Consider the following 22854-nt stretch of genomic DNA (forward strand, 5'->3'; position numbering starts at 1 on the left):
CTGGTAAAGCATAGGGAAGCATTGTAAAGAACAGAGAGCTACAGTAAAGCATAGGGAAGCATTGTAAAGCACAGAGAGGTGTGGTAAAGCATAGGGAAGCATTGTAAAGCACAGGGAGGTCTGGTAAAGCATAGGGTAGCATTGTAAACCACAGAGAGTTCTGGTAAAGTATAGGGAAGCACTGTAAAGCACAGAGAGGTGTGGTAAAGCATAGGGAAGCATTGTAAAACACAGAGGGGTCTGGTAAAGCATAGGGAAGCATTGTAAAGCACAGAGAGGTGTGGTAAAGCATAGGGCAGCATTGTAAAGCACAGGGAGGTCTGGTAAAGCATATGGTAGCATTGTAAACCACAGAGACGTCTGGTAAAGCATAGGGAAGCATTGTAAAGCACAGAGAGGTCTGGTAAAGCATAGGGAAGCATTGTAAAGCACAGGGAGGTCTGCTAAAGCATAGGGAAGCATTGTAAAGCACAGAGAGGTGTGGTAAAGCAAGAGAAGCATTGTAAAGCACAGAGAGGTCTGGTAAAGCATAGAGAAGCATTGTAAAGCACAGAGAGGTCTGGTAAAGCACAGGGAAGCATTGTAAAGCACAAAGATGTCTAGACTCTAACCCTGGGCTTGAGACTCAGCTCAGTGATTTGGATTCCTGAACAGCTTCTTAGTAAAGGTATTATTCAGCATGCCGTCGCACCGTGAACTAATAAGAAAAGACTTTCAGTACCTGGCAGGCTCTTGTGACATATCAGGCGGGTCATTCTCTTTACTCCTTCTTCTTCTCCTTGGAGTCGGGTCCATGCCTCTCTCTACTGAATCACTCGTTCCTCAGTTAGCTGGGTTTCTCCTCTGCAACACAATTGAAACAAGTCCGTTGTGGGGTTTTGGATTTGGTCCCCACCTGGCTACCGAGTCCCCACTTGGTGGATGTGTAACCACACCTAAGACCCCACTTAGATAGGTAGACAAGAACACAAACACACACACAAACACAAATACACACAGGAACTGACACACACAAATACACACAGGTACTGACACGCACACACACACAAAAATACACACAGGTGCTGACACGCACACACACACACACAGATACTGACCCGCACACAGAGATACTGACACACACACACACACACACACACACACAGGTACTGACACGCACACACACAAACACACACAGTGCTGGCGCTGGGAAGCTTGTCTGGAGACTTATTGATCCCAGAATCTCATCAAGCAGCTTCTTGAAGGATCCCAGGGTGTCAGCTTCAACAACATTACTGGGGAGTTGGTTCCAGACCCTCACGATTCTCTGTGTAAAAAAAGTGCCTCCTATTTTCTGTTCTGAATGCCCCTTTATCTAATCTCCATTTGTGACCCCTGGTCCTTGTTTCTTTTTTCAGGTTGAAAAAGTCCCCTGGGTCGACATTGTCAATACCTTTAAGGATTTTGAATGTTTGAATCAGATCGCCGCGTAGTCTTCTTTGCTCAAGACTGAATAGATTCAATTCTTTTAGACTGTCTGCATACGACATGTATTGAAGCTGTTCAGGGATGGGTCTGTGCCAGTGTTAACAGCGTGCAGGTGTGGTTTGTATTGAAGCTGTGCAGGGGTGGGGCTGTGCCAGTGTTAACAGCATGCAGGTGTGGTTTGTATTGAAGCTGGGCAGGGCTGTGCCAATGTTAACAGTGTGCAGGTGTGGTTTGTATTGAAGCTGGGCAGGGGTGGGGCTGTGCCAGTGTTAACAGCGTGCAGGTGTGGTTTGTATTGAAGCTGTTACAGGGGTGGGGCTGTGCCAGTGTTAACAGCGTGCAGGTGTGGTTTGTATTGAAGCTGGGCAGGGCTGTGCCAGTGTTAACAGCGTGCAGGTGTGGTTTGTATTGAAGCTGGGCAGGGGTGGGTCTGTGCCAGTGTTAACAGCGTGCATGTGTGGTTTGTATTGAAGCTGGGCAGGGCTGTGCCAGTGTTAACAGCGTGCATGTGTGGTTTGTATTGAAGCTGGGCAGGGCTGTGTCAGTGTTAACAGCATGCAGGTGTGGTTTGTATTGAAGCTGTGCAGGGGTGGGGCTGTGCCAGTGTTAACAGCGTGCAGGTGTGGTTTGTATTGAAGCTGGGCAGGGCTGTGCCAGTGTTAACAGCGTGCAGGTGTGGTTTGTATTGAAGCTGGGCAGGGCTGTGCCAGTGTTAACAGAGTGCAGGTGTGGTTTGTATTGAAGCTGGGCAGGGCTGTGTCAGTGTTAACAGCGTGCATGTGTGGTTTGTATTGAAGCTGTGCAGGGCTGTGCCAGTGTTAACAGCGTGCAGGTGTGGTTTGTATTGAAGCTGGGCAGGGGTGGGGCTGTGCCAGTGTTAACAGCATGCAGGTGTGGTTTGTATTGAAGCTGGGCAGGGCTGTGCCAGTGTTAACAGCGTGCAGGTGTGGTTTGTATTGAAGCTGTGCAGGGGTGGGTCTGTGCCAGTGTTAACATCGTGCAGGTGTGGTTTGCATTGAAGCTGTGCAGGGGTGGGGCTGTGCCAGTGTTAACAGCGTGCAGGTGTGGTTTGTATTGAAGCTGTGCAGGGATGGGTCTGTGCCAGTGTTAACAGCGTGCAGGTGTGGTTTGTATTGAAGCTGGGCAGGGCTGTGCCAGTGTTAACAGAGTGCAGGTGTGGTTTGTATTGAAGCTGGGCAGGGCTGTGCCAGTGTTAACATCGTGCAGGTGTGGTTTGTATTGAAGCTGTGCAGGGCTGTGCCAGTGTTAACAGCGTGCAGGTGTGGTTTGTATTGAAGCTGTGCAGGGGTGGGTCTGTGCCAGTGTTAACATCGTGCAGGTGTGGTTTGCATTGAAGCTGTGCAGGGGTGGGGCTGTGCCAGTGTTAACAGCGTGCAGGTGTGGTTTGTATTGAAGCTGTGCAGGGATGGGTCTGTGCCAGTGTTAACAGCGTGCAGGTGTGGTTTGTATTGAAGCTGGGCAGGGCTGTGCCAGTGTTAACAGAGTGCAGGTGTGGTTTGTATTGAAGCTGGGCAGGGCTGTGCCAGTGTTAACATCGTGCAGGTGTGGTTTGTATTGAAGCTGTGCAGGGATGGGTCTATGCCAGTGTTAACAGCGTGCAGATGTGGTTTGTATTGAAGCTGGGCAGGGCTGTGCCAGTGTTAACAGCATGCAGGTGTGGTTTGTATTGAAGCTGGGCAGGGCTGTGCCAGTGTTAACAGCGTGCAGGTGTGGTTTGTATTGAAGCTGGACAGGGCTGTGCCAGTGTTAACAGCGTGCAGGTGTGGTTTGTATTGAAGCTGGGCAGGGGTGGGGCTGTGCCAGTGTTAACAGCGTGCAGGTGTGGTTTGTATTGAAGCTGGGCAGGGGTGGGGCTGTGCCAGTGTTAACAGCGTGCAGGTGTGGTTTGTATTGAAGCTGGGCAGGGCTGTGCCAGTGTTAACATCGTGCAGGTGTGGTTTGTATTGAAGCTGTGCAGGGCTGTGCCAGTGTTAACAGCGTGCATGTGTGGTTTGTATTGAAGCTGGGCAGGGGTGGGGCTGTGCCAGTGTTAACAGCATGCAGGTGTGGTTTGTATTGAAGCTGGGCAGGGCTGTGCCAGTGTTAACAGCGTGCAGGTGTGGTTTGTATTGAAGCTGTGCAGGGGTGGGTCTGTGCCAGTGTTAACATCGTGCAGGTGTGGTTTGCATTGAAGCTGTGCAGGGGTGGGGCTGTGCCAGTGTTAACAGCGTGCAGGTGTGGTTTGTATTGAAGCTGTGCAGGGATGGGTCTGTGCCAGTGTTAACAGCGTGCAGGTGTGGTTTGTATTGAAGCTGGGCAGGGCTGTGCCAGTGTTAACAGAGTGCAGGTGTGGTTTGTATTGAAGCTGGGCAGGGCTGTGCCAGTGTTAACATCGTGCAGGTGTGGTTTGTATTGAAGCTGTGCAGGGATGGGTCTATGCCAGTGTTAACAGCGTGCAGGTGTGGTTTGTATTGAAGCTGGGCAGGGCTGTGCCAGTGTTAACAGCATGCAGGTGTGGTTTGTATTGAAGCTGGGCAGGGCTGTGCCAGTGTTAACAGCGTGCAGGTGTGGTTTGTATTGAAGCTGGACAGGGCTGTGCCAGTGTTAACAGCGTGCAGGTGTGGTTTGTATTGAAGCTGGGCAGGGGTGGGGCTGTGCCAGTGTTAACAGCGTGCAGGTGTGGTTTGTATTGAAGCTGGGCAGGGGTGGGGCTGTGCCAGTGTTAACAGCGTGCAGGTGTGGTTTGTATTGAAGCTGGGCAGGGCTGTGCCAGTGTTAACATCGTGCAGGTGTGGTTTGTATTGAAGCTGTGCAGGGGTGGGGCTGTGCCAGTGTTAACAGCGTGCAGGTGTGGTTTGTATTGAAGCTGGGCAGGGGTGGGACTGTGCCAGTGTTAACAGCGTGCATGTCTGGTTTGTATTGAAGCTGGGCAGGACTGTGCCAGTGTTAACAGCGTGCAGGTGTGGTTTGTATTGAAGCTGTGCAGGGGTGGGACTGTGCCAATGTTAACAGCGTGCAGGTGTGGTTTGTATTGAAGCTGTGCAGGGGTGGGGCTGTGCCAGTGTTAACAGCGTGCAGGTGTGGTTTGTATTGAAGCTGTGCAGGGATGGGTCTGTGCCAGTGTTAACAGCGTGCAGGTGTGGTTTGTATTGAAGCTGGGCAGGGCTGTGCCAGTGTTAACAGCGTGCAGGTGTGGTTTGTATTGAAGCTGGGCAGGGCTGTGCCAGTGTTAACATCGTGCAGGTGTGGTTTGTATTGAAGCTGTGCAGGGATGGGTCTGTGCCAGTGTTAACAGCGTGCAGGTGTGGTTTGTATTGAAGCTGGGCAGGGCTGTGCCAGTGTTAACAGCATGCAGGTGTGGTTTGTATTGAAGCTGTGCAGGGCTGTGCCAGTGTTAACAGCGTGCAGGTGTGGTTTGTATTGAAGCTGGGCAGGGGTGGGTCTGTGCCAGTGTTAACAGCGTGCAGGTGTGGTTTGTATTGAAGCTGGGCAGGGATGGGTCTGTGCCAGTGTTAACAGCGTGCAGGTGTGGTTTGTATTGAAGCTGTGCAGGGCTGTGCCAGTGTTAACAGCGTGCAGGTGTGGTTTGTATTGAAGCTGTGCAGGGATGGGGCTGTGCCAGTGTTAACAGCGTGCAGGTGTGGTTTGTATTGAAGCTGGGCAGGGATGGGTCTGTGCCAGTGTTAACAGCGTGCAGGTGTGGTTTGTATTGAAGCTGTGCAGGGCTGTGCCAGTGATAACAGCGTGCAGGTGTGGTTTGTATTGAAGCTGTGCAGGGCTGTGCCAGTGTTAACAGCGTGCAGGTGTGGTTTGTATTGAAGCTGTGCAGGGGTGGGGCTGTTCCAGTGTTAACAGCGTGCAGGTGTGGTTTGTATTGAAGCTGTGCAGGGGTGGGTCTGTGCCAGTGTTAACAGCGTGCAGGTGTGGTTTGTATTGAAGCTGGGCAGGGACGGGGTTAATTCATCCCTGCTGAATACAGGTGGGACATGTGACTGACTCTTGATTGATCACGCTATAAAAGGGCAGCAGTGTGGAGTAGAGGTCAGGGCTCTGGACTCTTGACCGGAGGGTCGTGGGTTCAATCCCAGGTAGGGGGACACTGCTGCTGTACCCTTGAGCAAGGTACTTTACCTAGATTGCTCCAGTAAAAACCCAACTGTATAAATGGGGAATTGGATGTAAAAATAATGTGATATCTTGTAACAATTGTAAGTCGCCCTGGATAAGGGCGTCTGCAAAGAAATAAATAATAATATCCCGTTTGGAGGAGGAGTTTGGGCTCTGGGTTTGCACGCTGTTTTGTAACGGTAGCGAAGGTGAATGCCCAGCCTACATTATGATTTTGTTTGAACCTTTCATTTTGGGCCCCTATGCCCTTGTTTATCTGTTCCTCTGTAATAAAAGTGTGCTTTAAAACTGCAGCTTCTGACTCTGGGTTTGCTTTCCTGCTGCTGATCAGCCTTGACCGCAATGCTGCCCTGGCTGCACCTGCTTGAGTAGAAATCAAAGCCATGCATCACTTCATCTCTGAAATGTGTTGCTGGCCACTGCTTGCATCGCTGTCATTTTAAATATATATTCCCTTTAATAGCGACTGGCAGTCGCACACACTGAGCGGTTCTGGGTTCTGCTGGAGTTATTACAGCATCACTTCCCTCTAAACAGACCTTGACCTGGGTCTGGCAGAGTTCAAAGGTCACCCCGTCACATGATTCGAATGGAACGAGGGCGTGTTCAGGTGTGCAGGTACACGGGATTCTCAAAAGAAGCTCAAAACACCAGGTACAAAATGATACTTAATATTGGACATCAGGCTAAGAGTCCTTCAAAAATGTATGAAGAATGATTTTTTAGGGAAACCTTTTTCAAGAGGATCAGCTAAAAAGATGTACACAAAAAACTGTAAAACAGTACACAGCTGTGACCAAAATATTTGCATCACCTATCATTTTAGGATTGTGTCCAATTAAAAAAAAGAAATCTAAATTATGCTAATATAGTTATTTTATTTAACATCATTGTTATAGGAAAACTACAAAACGACATCGCAAGAGTCTACTGGAAGCCAGAACTGCTGTACAGTATTTCACGTTAGATTTCGAAACGTCACATTTGTCAGTTTTAAGTAGATGGGAAACGACAGCGTTGTGTAATTCAGTAAGTTAACGCGACGTTATTTCAAGCAGGTTTCGTTAGACTCCATGAAGGAAAATTAATTCTACAGGGTGATGCTAAACTTTTGGCCACAGCTGCAGATCAACACAGTGTAAGCCCAGCTATTGCAGCGGCCCTCGCTCTCACCGTCATCCTCCTCGTCCTCCTCTTCCTCCTCCTCGTCTTCGTCCTCGTCCGAGCTGAACGTCCCGTCAGGCAGGCTGTAGGCCCGGATCACTTGCTGTGGAGGAAGGACGGCAGGCTTGTTAAAAACCAAATCGCAAGGACATGCAAGCTCTTCAATGGCTTTCAACACAGAGACTCAAACAAGTAGATCACAACCAAACCCTGATGGTTTGTGAGGCGTTTTGGTGGCTTTTTTTTTACCACAAGGCACCAAGCAGGGGTCAGCAGCTACCTTTCTTTAAAAATAAGAGGCACACACACCTATTAAACTATACTGGAGGTTACAATAGGGATTTTATCTCAGATAGGACAGTGCTTCTCAAACTGGGATATGGTTAAGAAGCATGCTGGGAGGAGGAGATCCTTTCTTGTTGGGGTCCTTCAGGATGAGGTACTAAGATGAACACAGATGTCTATAAATCTCTGATATGGTTAAGAAGCACGCTGGGAGGAGGAGATCCTACCTTGTTGGGGTCCTTCAGGATGAGGTACTTGCCCTCCTCCAGCTTCATGCAGGTGTCGATGACGCAGCGCAGGATGCCCCAGGCGTTCTCCATGCTCAGGTTGATCTGGCTGGCAAACTCGTTGGGTTTGAACTGCTGGGTGCCCAGGATGACGTGGCGCGCAGAGTCCTTCACGTGGTAACGTGACACGTAGCTGCGGAGGGAGGGAGAGGACAGCTCAGCTCAGAAGCCTCTGGTGGCGTCGTCAGCTTAAAAATCCACACGTTTGACCACGGGGAACACAATTATGAGAACATCTCACTGCTTCTGTAGGTTTGATTTCTGCATATGAAATCAAACCGCTGTACTGAAAATTGGAAAATTGTCAAAATAGGAAACTTAGCGATTGTCAAATACAATTGATGACTTTAACAGGGCAGCAGTGTGGAGTAGAGGTTAGGGCTCTGGACTCTTGCCCGGAGGGTCGTGGGTTCAATCCCAGGTGGGGGACACTGCTGCTGTACCCTTGAGCAAGGTACTTTACCCAGATTGCTCCAGTAAAAACCCAACTGTATAAAAGGGTCATTGTATGTAAAAATAATGTGATATCTTGTAACAATTGTAAGTCGCCCTGGATAAGGGCATCTGCTAAAAATTAAATAATAATAATAATAATAACAATAATAATACACATGCAATTCCTTTAAATAAAAACATTTATTCAGAAGTTGAATAAAAAAAACACCCCCTCACTGCAATACTGAGACCCCCCTCCTTACACCCCCTCACTGCAATACTGAGACCCCCCTCCTTACACCCCCTCACTGCAATACTGAGACCCCCCTCCTTACACGCCCTCATTGCAATACTGAGACCCCCCTCCTTACACACCCTCACTGCAATACTGAGACCCCCCTCCTTACACCCCCTCACTGCAATACTGAGACCCCCCTCCTTACACCCCCTCACTGCAATACTGAGACCCCCCTCCTTACACCCCCTCACTGCAATACTGAGACCCCCCTCCTTACACCCCCTCATTGCAATACTGAGACCCACCTCCTTACACCCCCTCACTGCAATACTGAGACCCCCTTCCTTACACCCCCTCACTGCAATACTGAGACCCCCCTCCTTACACCCCCTCACTGCAATACTGAGACACCCCTCCTTACACCCCCTCACTGCAATACTGAGACCCCCCTCCTTACACACCCTCACTGCAATACTGAGACCCCCCTCCTTACACCCCCTCATTGCAATACTGAGACCCACCTCCTTACACCCCCTCATTGCAATACTGAGACCCCCCTCCTTACACCCCCTCACTGCAATACTGAGACCCCCCTCCTTACACCCCCTCATTGCAATACTGAGACCCCCCTCCTTACACCCCCTCACTGCAATACTGAGACCCCCCTCCTTACACCCCCTCATTGCAATACTGAGACCCCCCTCCTTACACCCCCTCACTGCAATACTGAGACCCCCCTCCTTACACCCCCTCATTGCAATACTGAGACCCCCCTCCTTACACCTCCTCACTGCTCAACTGGAGAGGTCAGTGTTATTAACTGAAGAGCCCGCTCTGTAGCGTGGAGAGGTCAGTGTTATTAACTGAAGAGCCCGCTCTGTAGTGTGGAGAGGTCAGTGTTATTAACTGAAGAGCCCGCTCTGTAGTGTGGAGACGTCAGTGTTATTAACTGAAGAGCCCGCTCTGTAGTGGAGAGGTCAGTGTTATTAACTGAAGAGCCCGCTCTGTAGTGTGGAGAGGTCAGTGTTATTAACTGAAGAGCCCGCTCTGTAGTGTGGAGAGGTCAGTGTTATTAACTGAAGAGCCCGCTCTCTAGTGTGGAGAGGTCAGTGTTATTAACTGAAGAGCCCGCTCTGTAGTGTGGAGAGGTCAGTGTTATTAACTGAAGAGCCCGCTCTGTAGTGTGGAGAGGTCAGTGTTATTAACTGAAGAGCCCGCTCTGTAGTGTGGAGAGGTCAGTGTTATTAACTGAAGAGCCCGCTCTGTAGTGGAGAGAGGTCAGTGTTATTAACTGAAGAGCCCGCTCTGTAGTGTGGAGAGGTCAGTGTTATTAACTGAAGAACCCGCTCTGTAGAGGAGAGGTCAGTGTTATTAACTGAAGAACCCGCTCTGTAGTGTGGAGAGGTCAGTGTTATTAACTGAAGAGCCCGCTCTGTAGCAGAGAGGTCAGTGTTATTAACTGAAGAGCCCGCTCTGTAGTGTGGAGAGGTCAGTGTTATTAACTGAAGAGCCCGCTCTGTAGTGTGGAGAGGTCAGTGTTATTAACTGAAGAGCCCGCTCTGTAGTGTGGAGAGGTCAGTGTTATTAACTGAAGAGCCCGCTCTGTAGCGGAGAGGTCAGTGTTTCGCTGTCGGGTCTCAGCCTGCGTTCAGCACGGCTCTCTTCAGGGTGTCGATGCATGTTTAGTGACAGCTCAGCTTGCGCAGTGGACCAGTCATCACCGACCCGCAGCTCTGACAGGGGAACGTGGATCCCAGACCACCACCAAAAAGAGGGGCGAGTCCGTGCACTGCTACTGATAAATATAGTCCTTCGGTGTAAGACTGAAATGACCAGGCCCGGTTCTCTTACCCCAGTCTGAGGTACGCCAAAATGAGTCCAGCTGAACTGAGCCCAGGCCCGGTTCTCTTACCCCAGTCTGAGGTACGCCAAAATGAGTCCAGCTGAACTGAGCCCAGGCCCGGTACTCTTACCCCAGTCTGAGGTACCCCAAAATGAGTCCAGCTGGACTGAGCCCAGTCCCGGTTCTCTTACCCCAGTCTGAGGTACGCCAAAATGAGTCCAGCTGAACTGAGCCCAGGCCCGGATCTCTTACCCCAGTTTGAGGTACCCCAAAATGAGTCCAGCTGGACTGAGCCCAGGCCCGGTTCTCTTACCCCAGTTTGAGGTACTCCGATCCAGCCAGCATGGCGCAGCAGGTCCAGCGGGCCAGCTTGTAGCTGTTGTTCTTCAGCTCAGTGGCCAGCACAGCGCCCCTCTGGGAGTCCAGTTTCTGACGCCAGTCCACACCGTTACAGTGCTGGAACGAGACAGACAGACAGACAGGGCTTCAGCAGGGAGCAGGGTTTCAAAGGCCTGACCCTGCATGGAAAAGCAGGCTACAGCGCCTCACCTCCACCGCGTGTGGTTTCACAACCACTGCAAACACAGTACAGGCACCGTGACTATCTGAATAGAGAGAGGACAGACCTGTGTAAAATCTACTGCCGATAGAGTGATCTGAAAAGGTCTGTACAGCTGTGTCTGTACAGAGAGGTCTGAACTCTAACCCTGGGCTCAGTGATTTGGATTCCTGAACAGCTTCTTAGTAAAGGTATTATTCAGCATGCCGCCGCACCGTGAACTAATAAGAAAAGACTTTCAGTACCTGGCAGGCTCTTGTGACATATCAGGAGGGTCATTCTCTTTACTCCTTCTTCTTCTCCTTGGAGTCGGGTCCATGCCTCTCTCTACTAAATCACTCGTTCCTCAGTTAGCTGGGTTTCTCCTCTGCAACACAATTGAAACAAGTCCGTTGTTAAAGAGTACAGCGCTTCAAATGTCATTTTTCTTTCTCTTTCTTTAGACCGGCCCCTTATCTTTTCATGCTGTTTGAAATCATCCCGAGTGCTTCTTGTTATCACAGTTACTCAAATGCTGGGTTCGTTTTTGGAAACGTCTGTGTTGCTAATTGAGTGCCATGGGAGCATTGTATTTTAAACAATTTGGTATCAATTAAGATTATGTTTCATTTTGAATGATTCATTTTGAACTTTAAATATACAGGTTAATACTAACAGTTACAACAGCACTTAATAGGAAAAAAAACAATGATTTTTTTGTATGTTTTGTCCAGTTGTTCTGCTTGGATTTTGGTGTCTGACCAAATTTATATTAGAGCTTGAGTTTCTCGCACTGTTCATGTCGTTAGGGTTACCCGATTTGCCCTGAAAAACTAAATAAGACGTTCTTTTTCTCCAAGTCACTGACGCAGTACCAAAATAACAGTATTGTGCAGTAAAGAAACAAGGACCAGGGGTCACAAATGGAGATTAGATAAAGGGGCATTCAGAACAGAAAATAGGAGGCACTTTTTTACACAGAGAATTGTGAGGGTCTGGAACCAACTCCCCAGTAATGTTGTTGAAGCCGACACCCCAGAAGCTGCTTGATGAGATTCTGGGATCAATAAGCTACTAACAACCAAACGAGCAAGATGGGCCAAATGGACTCCTCTCGTTTGGAAACTTTCTAATGTTCTTATGTATTTAACACAATAATAGTTTTACCAAATTAGAGTGAAATAGTTGTATACTTGTGTCTTAGGAAATATCAGTTTACAAAAGCTCGCTTATTTTGAAGTCTTCATGTTCACAAGTATGCGGAAGCCCCTTTGGCAGTCAGCATACGCTGTCATCATAAATCACATGACCACAACCTGCGTGACGTCGAGTTATTTTGCTTAAACATCAATAATAACCGAACAACGAAGAAGAAGCGAAAAAGACAAAAAATACAAAGAGAAAATGATGTAGCCTATCATTGTGATAAGTTGAAATATTCAAGTACCTTGACAAAATGTTTTGCCGGTACACAGTTCCGGGCCGTACCGGCTGAATTTCAACTCTGATTATTAGTATTACATTGATGTGTATTATTATTATTATTATTATTATTATTATTATTATTATTATTATTATTATTATTATTATTATGGATATAGTTTTATTAAGCGCTATCATCAACAATACGAAGTATAAAATCGACTCGCCACAAGCGCTCCTCTTCACTGCCTCCATTCACAAAACCTATAGCAACGCGATCATTAACGAGGGGTGCACAGAGCACCCCGATATACTCACAGCAGAACAGCCACCATTCACAAAACCTATAGCAACGCGATCATTAACGAGGGGTGCACAGAGCACCCCGATATACTCACAGCAGAACAGACTCCATTCACAAAACCTATAGCAACGCGATCATTAACGAGGGGAGCACAGAGCACCCCGATACACTCACAGCCTCCATTCACAAAACCTATAGCAACGCGATCATTAACGAGGGGAGCACAGAGCACCCCGATATACTCACAGCAGAACAGCCTCCATTAACAAAACCTATAGCAACGCGATCATTAACGAGGGGAGCACAGAGCACCCCGATACACTCACAGCCTCCATTCACAAAACCGGCTATAGCAACGCGATCATTAACGAGGGGAGCACAGAGCACCCCGATATACTCACAGCAGAACAGCCTCCATTCACAAAACCCATAGCAACTCACTCATTAACGAGGGGAGCACAGATTTGTAATTTCCAGTAAAATGTAATGTTTCTATATTCCAATCTGTGCCAAACGTCACTTTTAAAACCCCGTGTATTATGAATGTAAAGCCTAGTCCGGGTCTGTCCCGCGACACATCCGTTTCATTTACACTGTAATGCGGACTCACAGGAACACAATATTTCTACCTGTGCTGAGTGGGAGCTGCAGAGGGACTGTGTTTTACGTAACTTTAGTTAAACTGCAATAAACTCTCTGTCAGACTTTCTGTGTCCTCACCTAGGACTGCATAAAGCAGGATAGGACAGTCAATCCCGTGATGCAGTTCGGTACTCCATTACAGGCGCCATTTGTGGAGCCCACTCAGTACTGAATACATTGCGGAGATGCTGTGTTGCAGCGCCAGGATATACCGGTATTTTTTAATAACAATACAAAATATCGTTAATATAAATTGCCTGTTATTTATGTGAATTAATACTTGATAATGTCAAGAAACATTTTGCCAGGGCGAGCGTGAATACGTTAAAAGCATTGCGAGCGCGCTGTGAAAGAGCTCTACGGGCTCCGGAAATGCGTCACTGTTTACTAACTCCGCCCCCTTGTGACGATAGGACTGACACACACACACAGGTACTGACACACACACACACACACACAGGTACTGACACACACACACACACACACACACACACACACACACACAGGTACTGACACACACACACACACTCACACACAAACACACACAGGTACTGACCCACAGACACACACACACACACACACAGACAGGTACTGACCCACAGACACGCACACACACACACACACACACACACGCACACACACACACACACACACACACACAGGTAATTTGCAATACTGTAAAACTTTTTTTTTGCTTCATTTTAATTTTTCTGAAGGGAATTGTCCTGGCTAGTTTTTAATTTATATCATGTGCAATTTGAGAGTTGCCTTGCAGTTAATTCAATAATGCCCTTGATAACACTGTAAAGTAAAAATGCATTATTTTCTTAGAGGTGGATCGACAATTATAAAAAGAAGCTGAAGAGGGGAGAGCATTCCAGTGAACCCAGAGTTAAACTTGAAAAAGGGCTAAGAGAGGCATCGATGTGTTCGACAGTGAGAACTTATCAAAACAAGGTCCGCACAGGGTTTTATTCCTTACAGAACACATTTTTAATGTATTAAAGGCATTTAAAAGAAAAATAATCAAAATACAAAACATAGATGATGTGACTGGATATAATAAAATACAATATTGTGCTCTTTACAGAGGGCAACACTAACAAAGAGAAGGTGCAGGCTTTACACAGGACCTGGAGGAGCAGCACAGCCGAGGAACAGGAGCGGTGCTCTGAAACGTCGAGGAAAATGACCCCTCCACAGCGACGTGCAGACCACAGTCCTGATCAAAAGAAGAGCCTCTACAAGGACACCTTAAAGAATATTGCACAACAGGTCATCTGTGTGGTCAGCTTATACAAGAGATGGGCAGCTCTAGTCCTCAAATTTGCAGCTTTCGTTCATGTTCTACCTCAGTTATCGAGCTCGTAAATGCGAGTTGTCTTTTTTGTACTTATGTTTCTACCAGTTGCTAATCAGAAAATAAAACAAAGATTCCAACCCCTCAAAGACTGAAAGAGCCAGTTCTTTATTTGCACCAAACAAACAATTGAAAACTCAGAATTAAAAACAAATGTTACTGTCACACTCTGATGAGATGTTCTATCTTAAATAGGTGTCAATCCTAGAAGAATTAGGAAGAAGGGGGTCATAGTTCTCGCTGTAGACTGCAGCAATAAATGATCATGATTTGGGACAGACAAGGGCCTGGACTGGCTGAACGAGCAAATGGAGCTGCAGTGTTGCTTCCTTTCCACCTGCATAGGTCAGGCTTGTCTCTCATCTATAAATTCAGAATTGAAATATATCTTAACTTGTTTCATTGAATTGAAAAGTATGTTTTATAATAAACAGTGTGTGTTCTCATACTCACAAGCATTATATTGAAGGTTAAAGGTATACTTGACATTTTTGAGAACATATGTAAACACCACTTACAAATCAGTTTCCTCATTTGTGTTAAGATTTTTTTTTTTAAATTAAATTAAATTAATATTATTTTATACGTTTAATTTACTTTTAAAACTTTATACTATTGTTTTTATTTTCCTCAAATTGGCAAGTTCCCTCAAAACCGCTGATAATTCCAGACACATTCCGAAATCGGACTAGAGAAGCCTGTTTTTAAATGATTCAAAATGAAGCTCCAGAAAGGTAAAATAGACAAAAACAGCCATGGATCTTAAAGGGTAACAAAGGATGTTTTTTGTGTCACATGTCCTCGTGTGTTGCTGCAGCTGCTAAAGTATGGGGAGTCTATTGTTTGTTTTTCTTTAATCTTGATCACTTTTTTAAATTGCATTCTGTTTCCAAGATGGCTTCACATGGGAGCGCACATGTGCCTGCTCAACTACATTTCCCATGATCCTCCTGCTCACATCGTAACAGGTAGATTTACCAGTGAGCAATAGGATGATGGGAAATGTAGTTCTGAAAATTGAATGATAAGACATTGTTGAGCTATCCTGGAAACAGCCAGGGAATACTGCAATTTAAACCTGAAAACGGTCAAGATTTAAAAAATAATAATGAACACAACACACACACTTTACTTTAGCAGTTGTTGCAACACATGGGAACATGTGACACACAAAAAAATCCTTTAACCCTTTAACTCAAATGAGGAAATTCATTTGTAAGTAGTAATATTTATATATTTTCCCAAACCTCCCAGGTATCCCCTTTAAGTTGAATTACACAATATTTTTTTTTGCTGGTATAACTTGTAGGAAGTACTTTTTTGATGTTTAGCTGTGCAAATGGCATTTGAAGTATTGAAAAATAAATGTATATATTACCATATTTTCCATTTTGAGAATGTAGGTGGAAAATTGTAAACTTTTAATAAGCTGATTATAATATATGCCTGCCAATCATACCCATTTTTAGAATCCCTTATAACATATTCACAAGCACATAATACATCAAACTAAATTAATTTAATAAAGATGCTGTATATATTTTTTCATTTTTTTTAGGAAATGAAGGGCCAATACTAAAAGAGAGAAGGGCAGCACATTCAACACAAAATACACAAGTTAGATATTTTATTCATTTGTACATTAAATTTAGTTTTGAATTAACTCACACACACACTGTAAGTGTATTAAAATAAATGTATTCATACAACATGGTACTGCAATTACACATTATATTTCATAAATCATTTGTAATATTATTACAAAAGCAAAAGAGAAAAAAAGCTGACTCAATATCAAAATCGTTGTTTTCTTACCGTCAAACAGCGAAGGAATTTTTCGAATCCTTCATTTCACCGCTGAGATATCCCCTTGGCAATGTGCCTAATACCCCATGCTTCAAAAACTACTGCGATCGACTAGCTGTGCGTTTTGCTGCTCTGGTCTTACAACTATCTGATGAGGGTGAAGTCTCCCTGATCACGTTGTAGGGGAGGTCACAAGCTGTCCAATCATACCTTGACTTTGTTTGTAGCCCAATCCATTACAGAGTAATCGATGTGCGAAGTAAACAGAGCCACATCTATTGCAAGCAAGCGCCCTGCATTACGCACAACGGATCACGGTTTCTTAACATTTTCTGATCATTTTTCAATTTGTAAAATTTGAAAATCGAACAAAATGTGGAGCAGTGTTCCAAAGCATCCCAAACGAAGTCGATTCAGTGTTTCTGAAGATTTGGAGGAGATGGATACGAGTGAAAGTGACGGCGAAAGTGATCAGCTTTCTGGTTTGGAGAGCGCTGATTCAATGTCTGAAGCAACATTTGAAGATGGATTGGATCCTCTTCAGGATTTGTAAGTATAATGGATCCACACTACATATTATTATTATTATTATTATTATTATTATTATGCATCATTTTCAATATGCATTTTTTACTGTAAGTATGTTATTAGAAAAATGCAACCATTTGACTCTCAAGGGACACATAGAAATAACGTTTTTTTTAACAATTTTTTAGCAACACCATGTCTCATCTGTGCTGTGCTGCTCTATACAGTCTCTGATCTGTACATGCAATAAAAGATGTAAGAAATAATAGTTGCTTCCTGAGCGTCTTTATTATTTTCTCATTGATGTTCACTGATTTATTGCATGGGAGTGTTTAGCAAACTTTGTTTTTTTTATAATGCCGTGATTACAAGGAGTGATGTTACTCACCTAGAGACAGTGTAGGTTTTCTTAGCCTTTCAAGATAAGCTGTCTGCCTGCCCCAGCAATCACTCACTCAGTTCCATTGTTTGCCAATCAAAGTAAAGATGAAAGGAACTGAGGTGTTTTTAGTCTGGCAGCTTGAGAGCAGCCAAGTTCTCTGCAATCTCATTATTATTAGTATTATTATTGTAGACATTTAGCAGACACCTTTATCCAGTAATCAATGTTCACCTCTCAGCAGGGCAAATACTGTGCTTGAATCTGTTGCTCATTGATATTGATAATGGAAATGTTATTCTAATTTTCAATTCATTTCACTTTTTATTTTCAGTGAGGACACTGAAGAAAACCCTCCCCTCTCAACAAGTGAGAGTTTTGATGTTTCTCAGCAGAAAAGGAGACGATCCATTCCCACCCCTCTCCCTTATATCACCTCAAGCATGCCTGCAAGACCAGTTGAGAGCAGGCGGGCAAGCACCCCCACCCCCACAACCTCAGACCCTGAGGAGAGGTGGAAATCTGTAACTGAGGACGACGTCGAACCCGTGCAGCACCGCTTCTGTCCTGCACGAGCACCTGGAGCACAACTGGATACTTCAAAAAAGTATTCCCCGCTAGACCTCTTCCAGCTTTACTTCAGCATGAACGTCGTTCAGTCTTTGTGTACAAACACAAATAAAAATGGAAAAAAGCAGCAGGCCCAGGGGAAAAAATACCAGTGGGATCCAGTTTCAATCAAGGAGCTCTACCAGTTTTTAGGAATCCTAATTTTCATGGGGCTACTGACAACTCACACCGTGAGGGATTACTGGAGTCCACGTAGGCCTTATGGAATCCCATTCTGTCACACTGTGATGTCCAGGAAGAGATATGAAGCCATCGCTTGGACTCTGCACATAAGTGACCCAGAGGAAGATAAAGAGAATGATCAGAAGAAAGGAACTCCACAACATGATCGCCTCTTCCGTCTCAGACCCCTCTTGGATTCCCTCCTCCTGTCCTGCAAGGCATACTACCACCCCCGACAGAACCTTTCAATTGATGAACGCATGGTGGCCTCAAAAGCCAGGATCGGGTTCAAGAAGTACATGAAAGCAAAGCCGATAAAATGGGGCTTCAAGCTGTTCGTGCTGGCTGATGCCCACAACGGGTACACATGTGATTTCAACATCTACACAGGAAAATCCAAATCAGATTCTGGGAAAGGACTGAGTTATGACTCCGTTATGAACCTCATAAAGGTGTCATACTTAGGCACAGGGTACCATGTGTATGTTGACAATTTCTACACCAGCACAACACTGTTTCGGGACCTTTACAAGCTCAAATTTGGAGCATGTGGGACCATTAGAGAAACTCTTCAGGGCTTCCCACAGACAAAAGAAAACGCCCTCCCTAAAAAAGCTGATAGGGGGACAATTCGCTGGATACGAAGTGACAAACTGCTGTACACCAAGTGGATGGATACACGTGAAGTGACGATGTGCAGTTCCATTCATAAAGTGTACACAGGAGACAAAGTCCAGAGACGGGTAAGGAATGAAGATGGGACTTGGGGAATTCGGAATGTTCCTGTTCCTACTCCTGTAAAGGCCTACAATCAGCACATGGGAGGAGTGGATTTGTCAGATGCCCTTATAAAATACTACAACATGGCACAGAAAACACAAAAGTGGTACAAGAAAATTTTTTATCATTTCATTGACATTGCTGTTGTCAACAGTTTTTTGCTTCATAAGGAATTGGCACAGGCTCAAACTACAAAGGCACTTTCACAGAAAACGTTTAGAGAGGAGCTATGCAAGCAGCTGGTGGACATCAGGCTTGTGGAGCAGGAGGCCAGTGTGAGTACAGGTAAACTCTGTGTCCCTGTAGCCATTACAGAGGGCAAGGAACTCGACCCCTCCATGAAGACCTCCTTCGGGCGTAGACACTGTGCTTTGTGCAATGAAGGGAAACTCAGGAACAAAACGCCCTGGAAATGCGAAGCCTGTGATGTGCCATTATGTGTCATTGTGGACAGAAACTGCTTCAAGAAATGGCACATGCGTTAGGAAAAAAAAACTTTATAGCAACTTAGGGATGTAAGTAGTTCATTTGTTCATTTTGTACAGTTCGTGGTGTTATTAGGTTTTTGTTCAGTTGTATTCATTGTTTGAAAAAGAAAATATTTGATTTGAAGTAAACACTTTTTTTTGAAAAAAAAAAAAATTCTTCGTTATTTTGCTTCTTGACATTTACATACTTTCAAGTGAGTAACAAAAATACAGAATCAAGTACTGAAAATTCAGAGCTTCAGAAAAGTCTCAGTAGCAACATTCTCCTGCACAAACAGACAGTTATGTGAGAGCAATGTGCCTGACAGTTGTGGCATATGGATTGAGAGGATTTGTCATGAATACTCATCATGGATACATTTTGGGCACCACAAAGCTCTCCAAAAAGGCCACCTTTTGAATGAAATATTGGACAAAAAAAAAAAAGAGGATTACAAAATCTAATTCATGTGGCAATGGATAGCATGTGAGGTGCCAGAAGTTAACATCCCTTTTAGAACTTGCTCAAGAAACTAGTGTATCACTGGACATAAAGATTTACACAATGTTCATTTTTGGAGAGGTTTGGAGAGGTTTGTAAAAACTCCTGTAGAATTTGATCCCTTTGTTCAAACAGTTCCAAATTTACCCAGTATAGTAGACAAGTTGTTGAAGCACTGGAAAAAAATCTGTCTCTTTTCATATGCTCCAAGTTGAAAAAATGACTATAGAACATAAAAAAATGAAAAGCGTTTGTTGTTTTTTTATGTATTTTTTCTGGATATCTCCTTCCAGTGTGGTACTGAGTAAGACTTTTATAACACCTGAGGTTTTAGTCCTGATGCCCAAGGGGTTACCTTGAATTCAAGCCCTGAACCATGCCTGTGCTGTCTATACTTTAGAAGATATTGTGATTTATTTAAGGGCACAGCCCCCCAGGCGGAAATTGCCTGTGAGGGGCTGGGGTTTTAACAAGTTAAATGCAGATTCAGTGCAGACTCTGACCAGTTTAACCAATGATCTTTTAAGAATGAGCTCTGTGAACGCACGCATTGGATAAATCGGTCAGAGTCTGCACAGAATCTGCTCTGAATGATCCCCGTGAACGCGCACAAAAATCTTCTATCAGCCGCACACACGCCGTTGCACAGCTGTGAAAACATTTTGTAAACTAGTCTCAAGTATGCTACCCCCGTTTGTAGTTATTTTTTTGACTTAATGAAATACCGGGCTGCATTAGGAAATGCATCACAGCGTCTTTCAATATGGAGAGTGCTGAATTAACGTCATTGTGTTTAAATGCATTAATCAACCTCCCACAAAACTATGTTATTAATGAGGAAATAAATGATTGACACAACATTATATGTTGTTGATGACATTAAGATCATAATCCCATCATGATGAGATATATTATATATTTTATGTGAAAGCATATAGAAAACTGTATATTTTGTGATTTTCCCTGTATTTTAAACACAATATTAATAAAAAATACAGTCACAAAACACAAATTACAAAATACAATCACAACTCTAAGTCGCCCTGGGTAAGGGCGTCTGCTAAGAAAATAAATAATATGAGCTCCCCAGTGTCCCAATGAGGAAATCCCCGGCCAGATCCTTAAAAGCACACCTCACCTGCGAGAGCTACCCAACTGGAAACTTTACATCGATTGCTTACAAATGTAGCAGCACTTGTAACTTTTGGCAGAAACGACAATAAGAAGGGAGTTCCCATACGAGACCAGTATGTTTGTGTTACCATGTAGACATAACAATGCAAGTCTAATATTGACCAGACTGCACCCAGCTACCTCCAGACCCTCATCTCTCCCTACACCCCCACTCGACCTCTCCGCTCCGCCTGCACTAGAAGACTGGCTCTACCTCCGCTACGCTCCCCTGCCTCCAGAGCCCGCTCCTTCTCCACCCTTGCTCCGCAGTGGTGGAATGACCTTCCTACAGATGTCAGGACTGCCCAGCCCCTGACCACCTTCCGGCGCCTCCTCAAGACTCACCTCTTCAGACAGCACCTGTAGAACTCCTCTGTTTTTTCCCTCTGATCACTTTATCACCTTCCTTAATGCGATTTACTTGCTCTTATCTGCCCCTATTTTACTGCATTTAATCCTGTACTTTAGAGTACTGTAATCTGCCAAGTGTTATTTAATCTGTAGTATTTTGTATTTAATTATATCCTGATGTAACTATCACTGACACTGTTATCTGCTCTGATATTGAATCGTATTTTGTCACACTTGTACTTGCTTGAACCAAAGTCATTGTATTTATCTTGCTCTTAATTATATTAATACTTGTACTGTGATTCTTGAAATGTATTTTTGTTTATGACTGTAAGTCGTCCTGGATAAGGGCGTCTGCTAAGAAATAAATAATAATAATAATAATATTATTTTGCAGTGAATGCAGGGAGAGGGCTGCCTGTATGAACAGAGACTTGCATGTTTCAAACATCCATTCGAAGCCCCCCAGGTTTGTTATTATTATTAGTTAGTCCTGCTATCGTGCATTGTTTCCAGGACAACAGTTTACACGCTTAAAATATTTTGATTTATTAGTGACGTAATAAACAGGACAGAGGGTCATATTTGCTAATCCATATCGACCAGATGCCGAATTCCATTGAGAATAATGACCACACATCTTTTCAGCATTTTTGGAGGGCTATTAATTTATCATCTTTAGGTCTAACAGAATGGAAGTTGGTACAGACTACCCTTGTGTACAGTAGATTGTGCAGACCGAATCTCTGACCTGTAGCTTCAGTGGTTTGGCTGTAGGACCCTCCCATAGAACCTGGAAAAAAACCACTTACGAAATACTACTCGTTTTCTACCTTCTTTACCCTAATTCAGCAACCCCTTGGCATAGAAACACCATTCAAAGTGTTCTGACATCAGAGTGATGCTCTGAATACGTGTGCCAGATATCAGAAAGATCAATACTGTAATACAAATGTTATCCCAAAAAAAATTGGAAAATACAGACTACTTTGTTAGGCTTCAAAACACTATCTATGTATGGTTGCTGAGAGGGTTCTGGACGGTCTAGAAAGCTCAGCAAAGAACCTCTCTTTTATCTGGATGTCAGATTCCAAATATGTCTAATAAGGGTCTGCAAATTTTGGTTCTCTTGCAGCGCCCCCTTGAGTTTGGGGTTTTCTCAATTTTTGACAATCTGTGAGGCATTTTCAGTGAAATGTACGTACTAGAAGATTTACAATCTAAAGTGTTTAGTACCCACTAGTGAGCAGGCACTAAGCCATCGGTGGAAAAATAAGCCGTTGACCAACAGCTTCCAGTTGTCCTGGGAGAGGATTGGTTTTAACACCTTTTCTTGGTGGTTGCTCTCCTGGGTGGAGGAATGTTGTCTTTTGTGTGTAATGTTTTGATGGAACTGGTGGCAACTTATTGGTCATGTTACGCTCGTCTTCCAATGCTAAGGCCAAACAATGCAGCACCTGGTCATGGTGCCAAGTAAACAGTCCTTGGCTAAGAGTCACCTTACATCCTGTCAAAATGTGCCTTAATGTTGCAGGTGATGAACACAAAGGACATGAGGGATCCTCTCCTACCCAGAGGTTTAGGTTCTGTGGTGATGGGAGAACATCATATGTTGACCTGATGAGGAAACTGATCCTGCTCTGTTCCATTGTCCATAGGTCTTGCCAGCCAATCTTGCGTTGTTCCACACTCTCCCATCTCATCCATTCTCCCTGCTTGACCTGGGAAACAGCCTTTACGCACCTCATCCTCTCCTCCTGTTTTTGCACCTCGTTGACCACCAGCTTCCTCTGTTGAGTTGAGGCTGCCTTGTGCCATGTAGCAGGAGCTGAACTGAGACCAAGAACCCCTCTTCTATGATGAACTTGCCCCATGATATCATCGATTCGAAGGGCAGCCTTTGCATAATAAGCAGAAAACATCTGTTTATTAGACTGGTTAAGATTTACAGATGTAGCTTAGT

The 22854-nt window shown here is 44.8% G+C and overlaps 2 protein-coding genes, 1 long non-coding RNA gene and 1 other non-coding gene across 4 annotated transcripts in view; 2 read left to right on the forward strand and 2 right to left on the reverse strand.

Moving 5' to 3' along the window:
* LOC131723089 (eukaryotic translation initiation factor 3 subunit D-like) overlaps positions 1-11680 on the reverse strand; it is a 34950-nt gene extending 23270 nt beyond the window's left edge. Inside the window, exons 1-4 of the mRNA XM_059016434.1 lie at positions 11673-11680; positions 10161-10331; positions 7272-7464; positions 6769-6862 (exon numbers count right to left, since the gene is read on the reverse strand). Coding sequence (XP_058872417.1) covers positions 6769-6862; positions 7272-7464; positions 10161-10331; positions 11673-11680 — 466 coding nt within the window. The remainder of the gene's footprint in view (positions 1-6768; positions 6863-7271; positions 7465-10160; positions 10332-11672) is intronic.
* On the reverse strand, positions 9637-9731 carry LOC131723230 (small Cajal body-specific RNA 18). The gene has a single exon (XR_009320182.1). It is a non-coding gene; the product is annotated as a small Cajal body-specific RNA 18 (non-coding RNA).
* Positions 11681-12871: 1191 nt separating the features above from the next.
* Positions 12872-14552, forward strand: LOC131723205 (uncharacterized). Its single transcript, XR_009320165.1, has 3 exons — positions 12872-12967; positions 13585-13710; positions 13844-14552. It is a non-coding gene; the product is annotated as an uncharacterized LOC131723205 (long non-coding RNA).
* A 1632-nt stretch (positions 14553-16184) lies between these two features.
* LOC131723171 (piggyBac transposable element-derived protein 4-like) lies at positions 16185-21261 on the forward strand. Its single transcript, XM_059016651.1, has 2 exons — positions 16185-16468; positions 17161-21261. The coding sequence occupies exons 1-2, from the start codon at positions 16293-16295 to the stop codon at positions 18881-18883; spliced, it is 1899 nt and encodes a 632-aa protein (XP_058872634.1). The 5' UTR covers positions 16185-16292; the 3' UTR covers positions 18884-21261.
* The last annotated feature ends 1593 nt before the right edge of the window (positions 21262-22854 follow it).

Source organism: Acipenser ruthenus, chromosome 53 (assembly GCF_902713425.1).
Source record: "Acipenser ruthenus chromosome 53, fAciRut3.2 maternal haplotype, whole genome shotgun sequence".
Lineage (NCBI taxonomy): Eukaryota > Metazoa > Chordata > Actinopteri > Acipenseriformes > Acipenseridae > Acipenser > Acipenser ruthenus.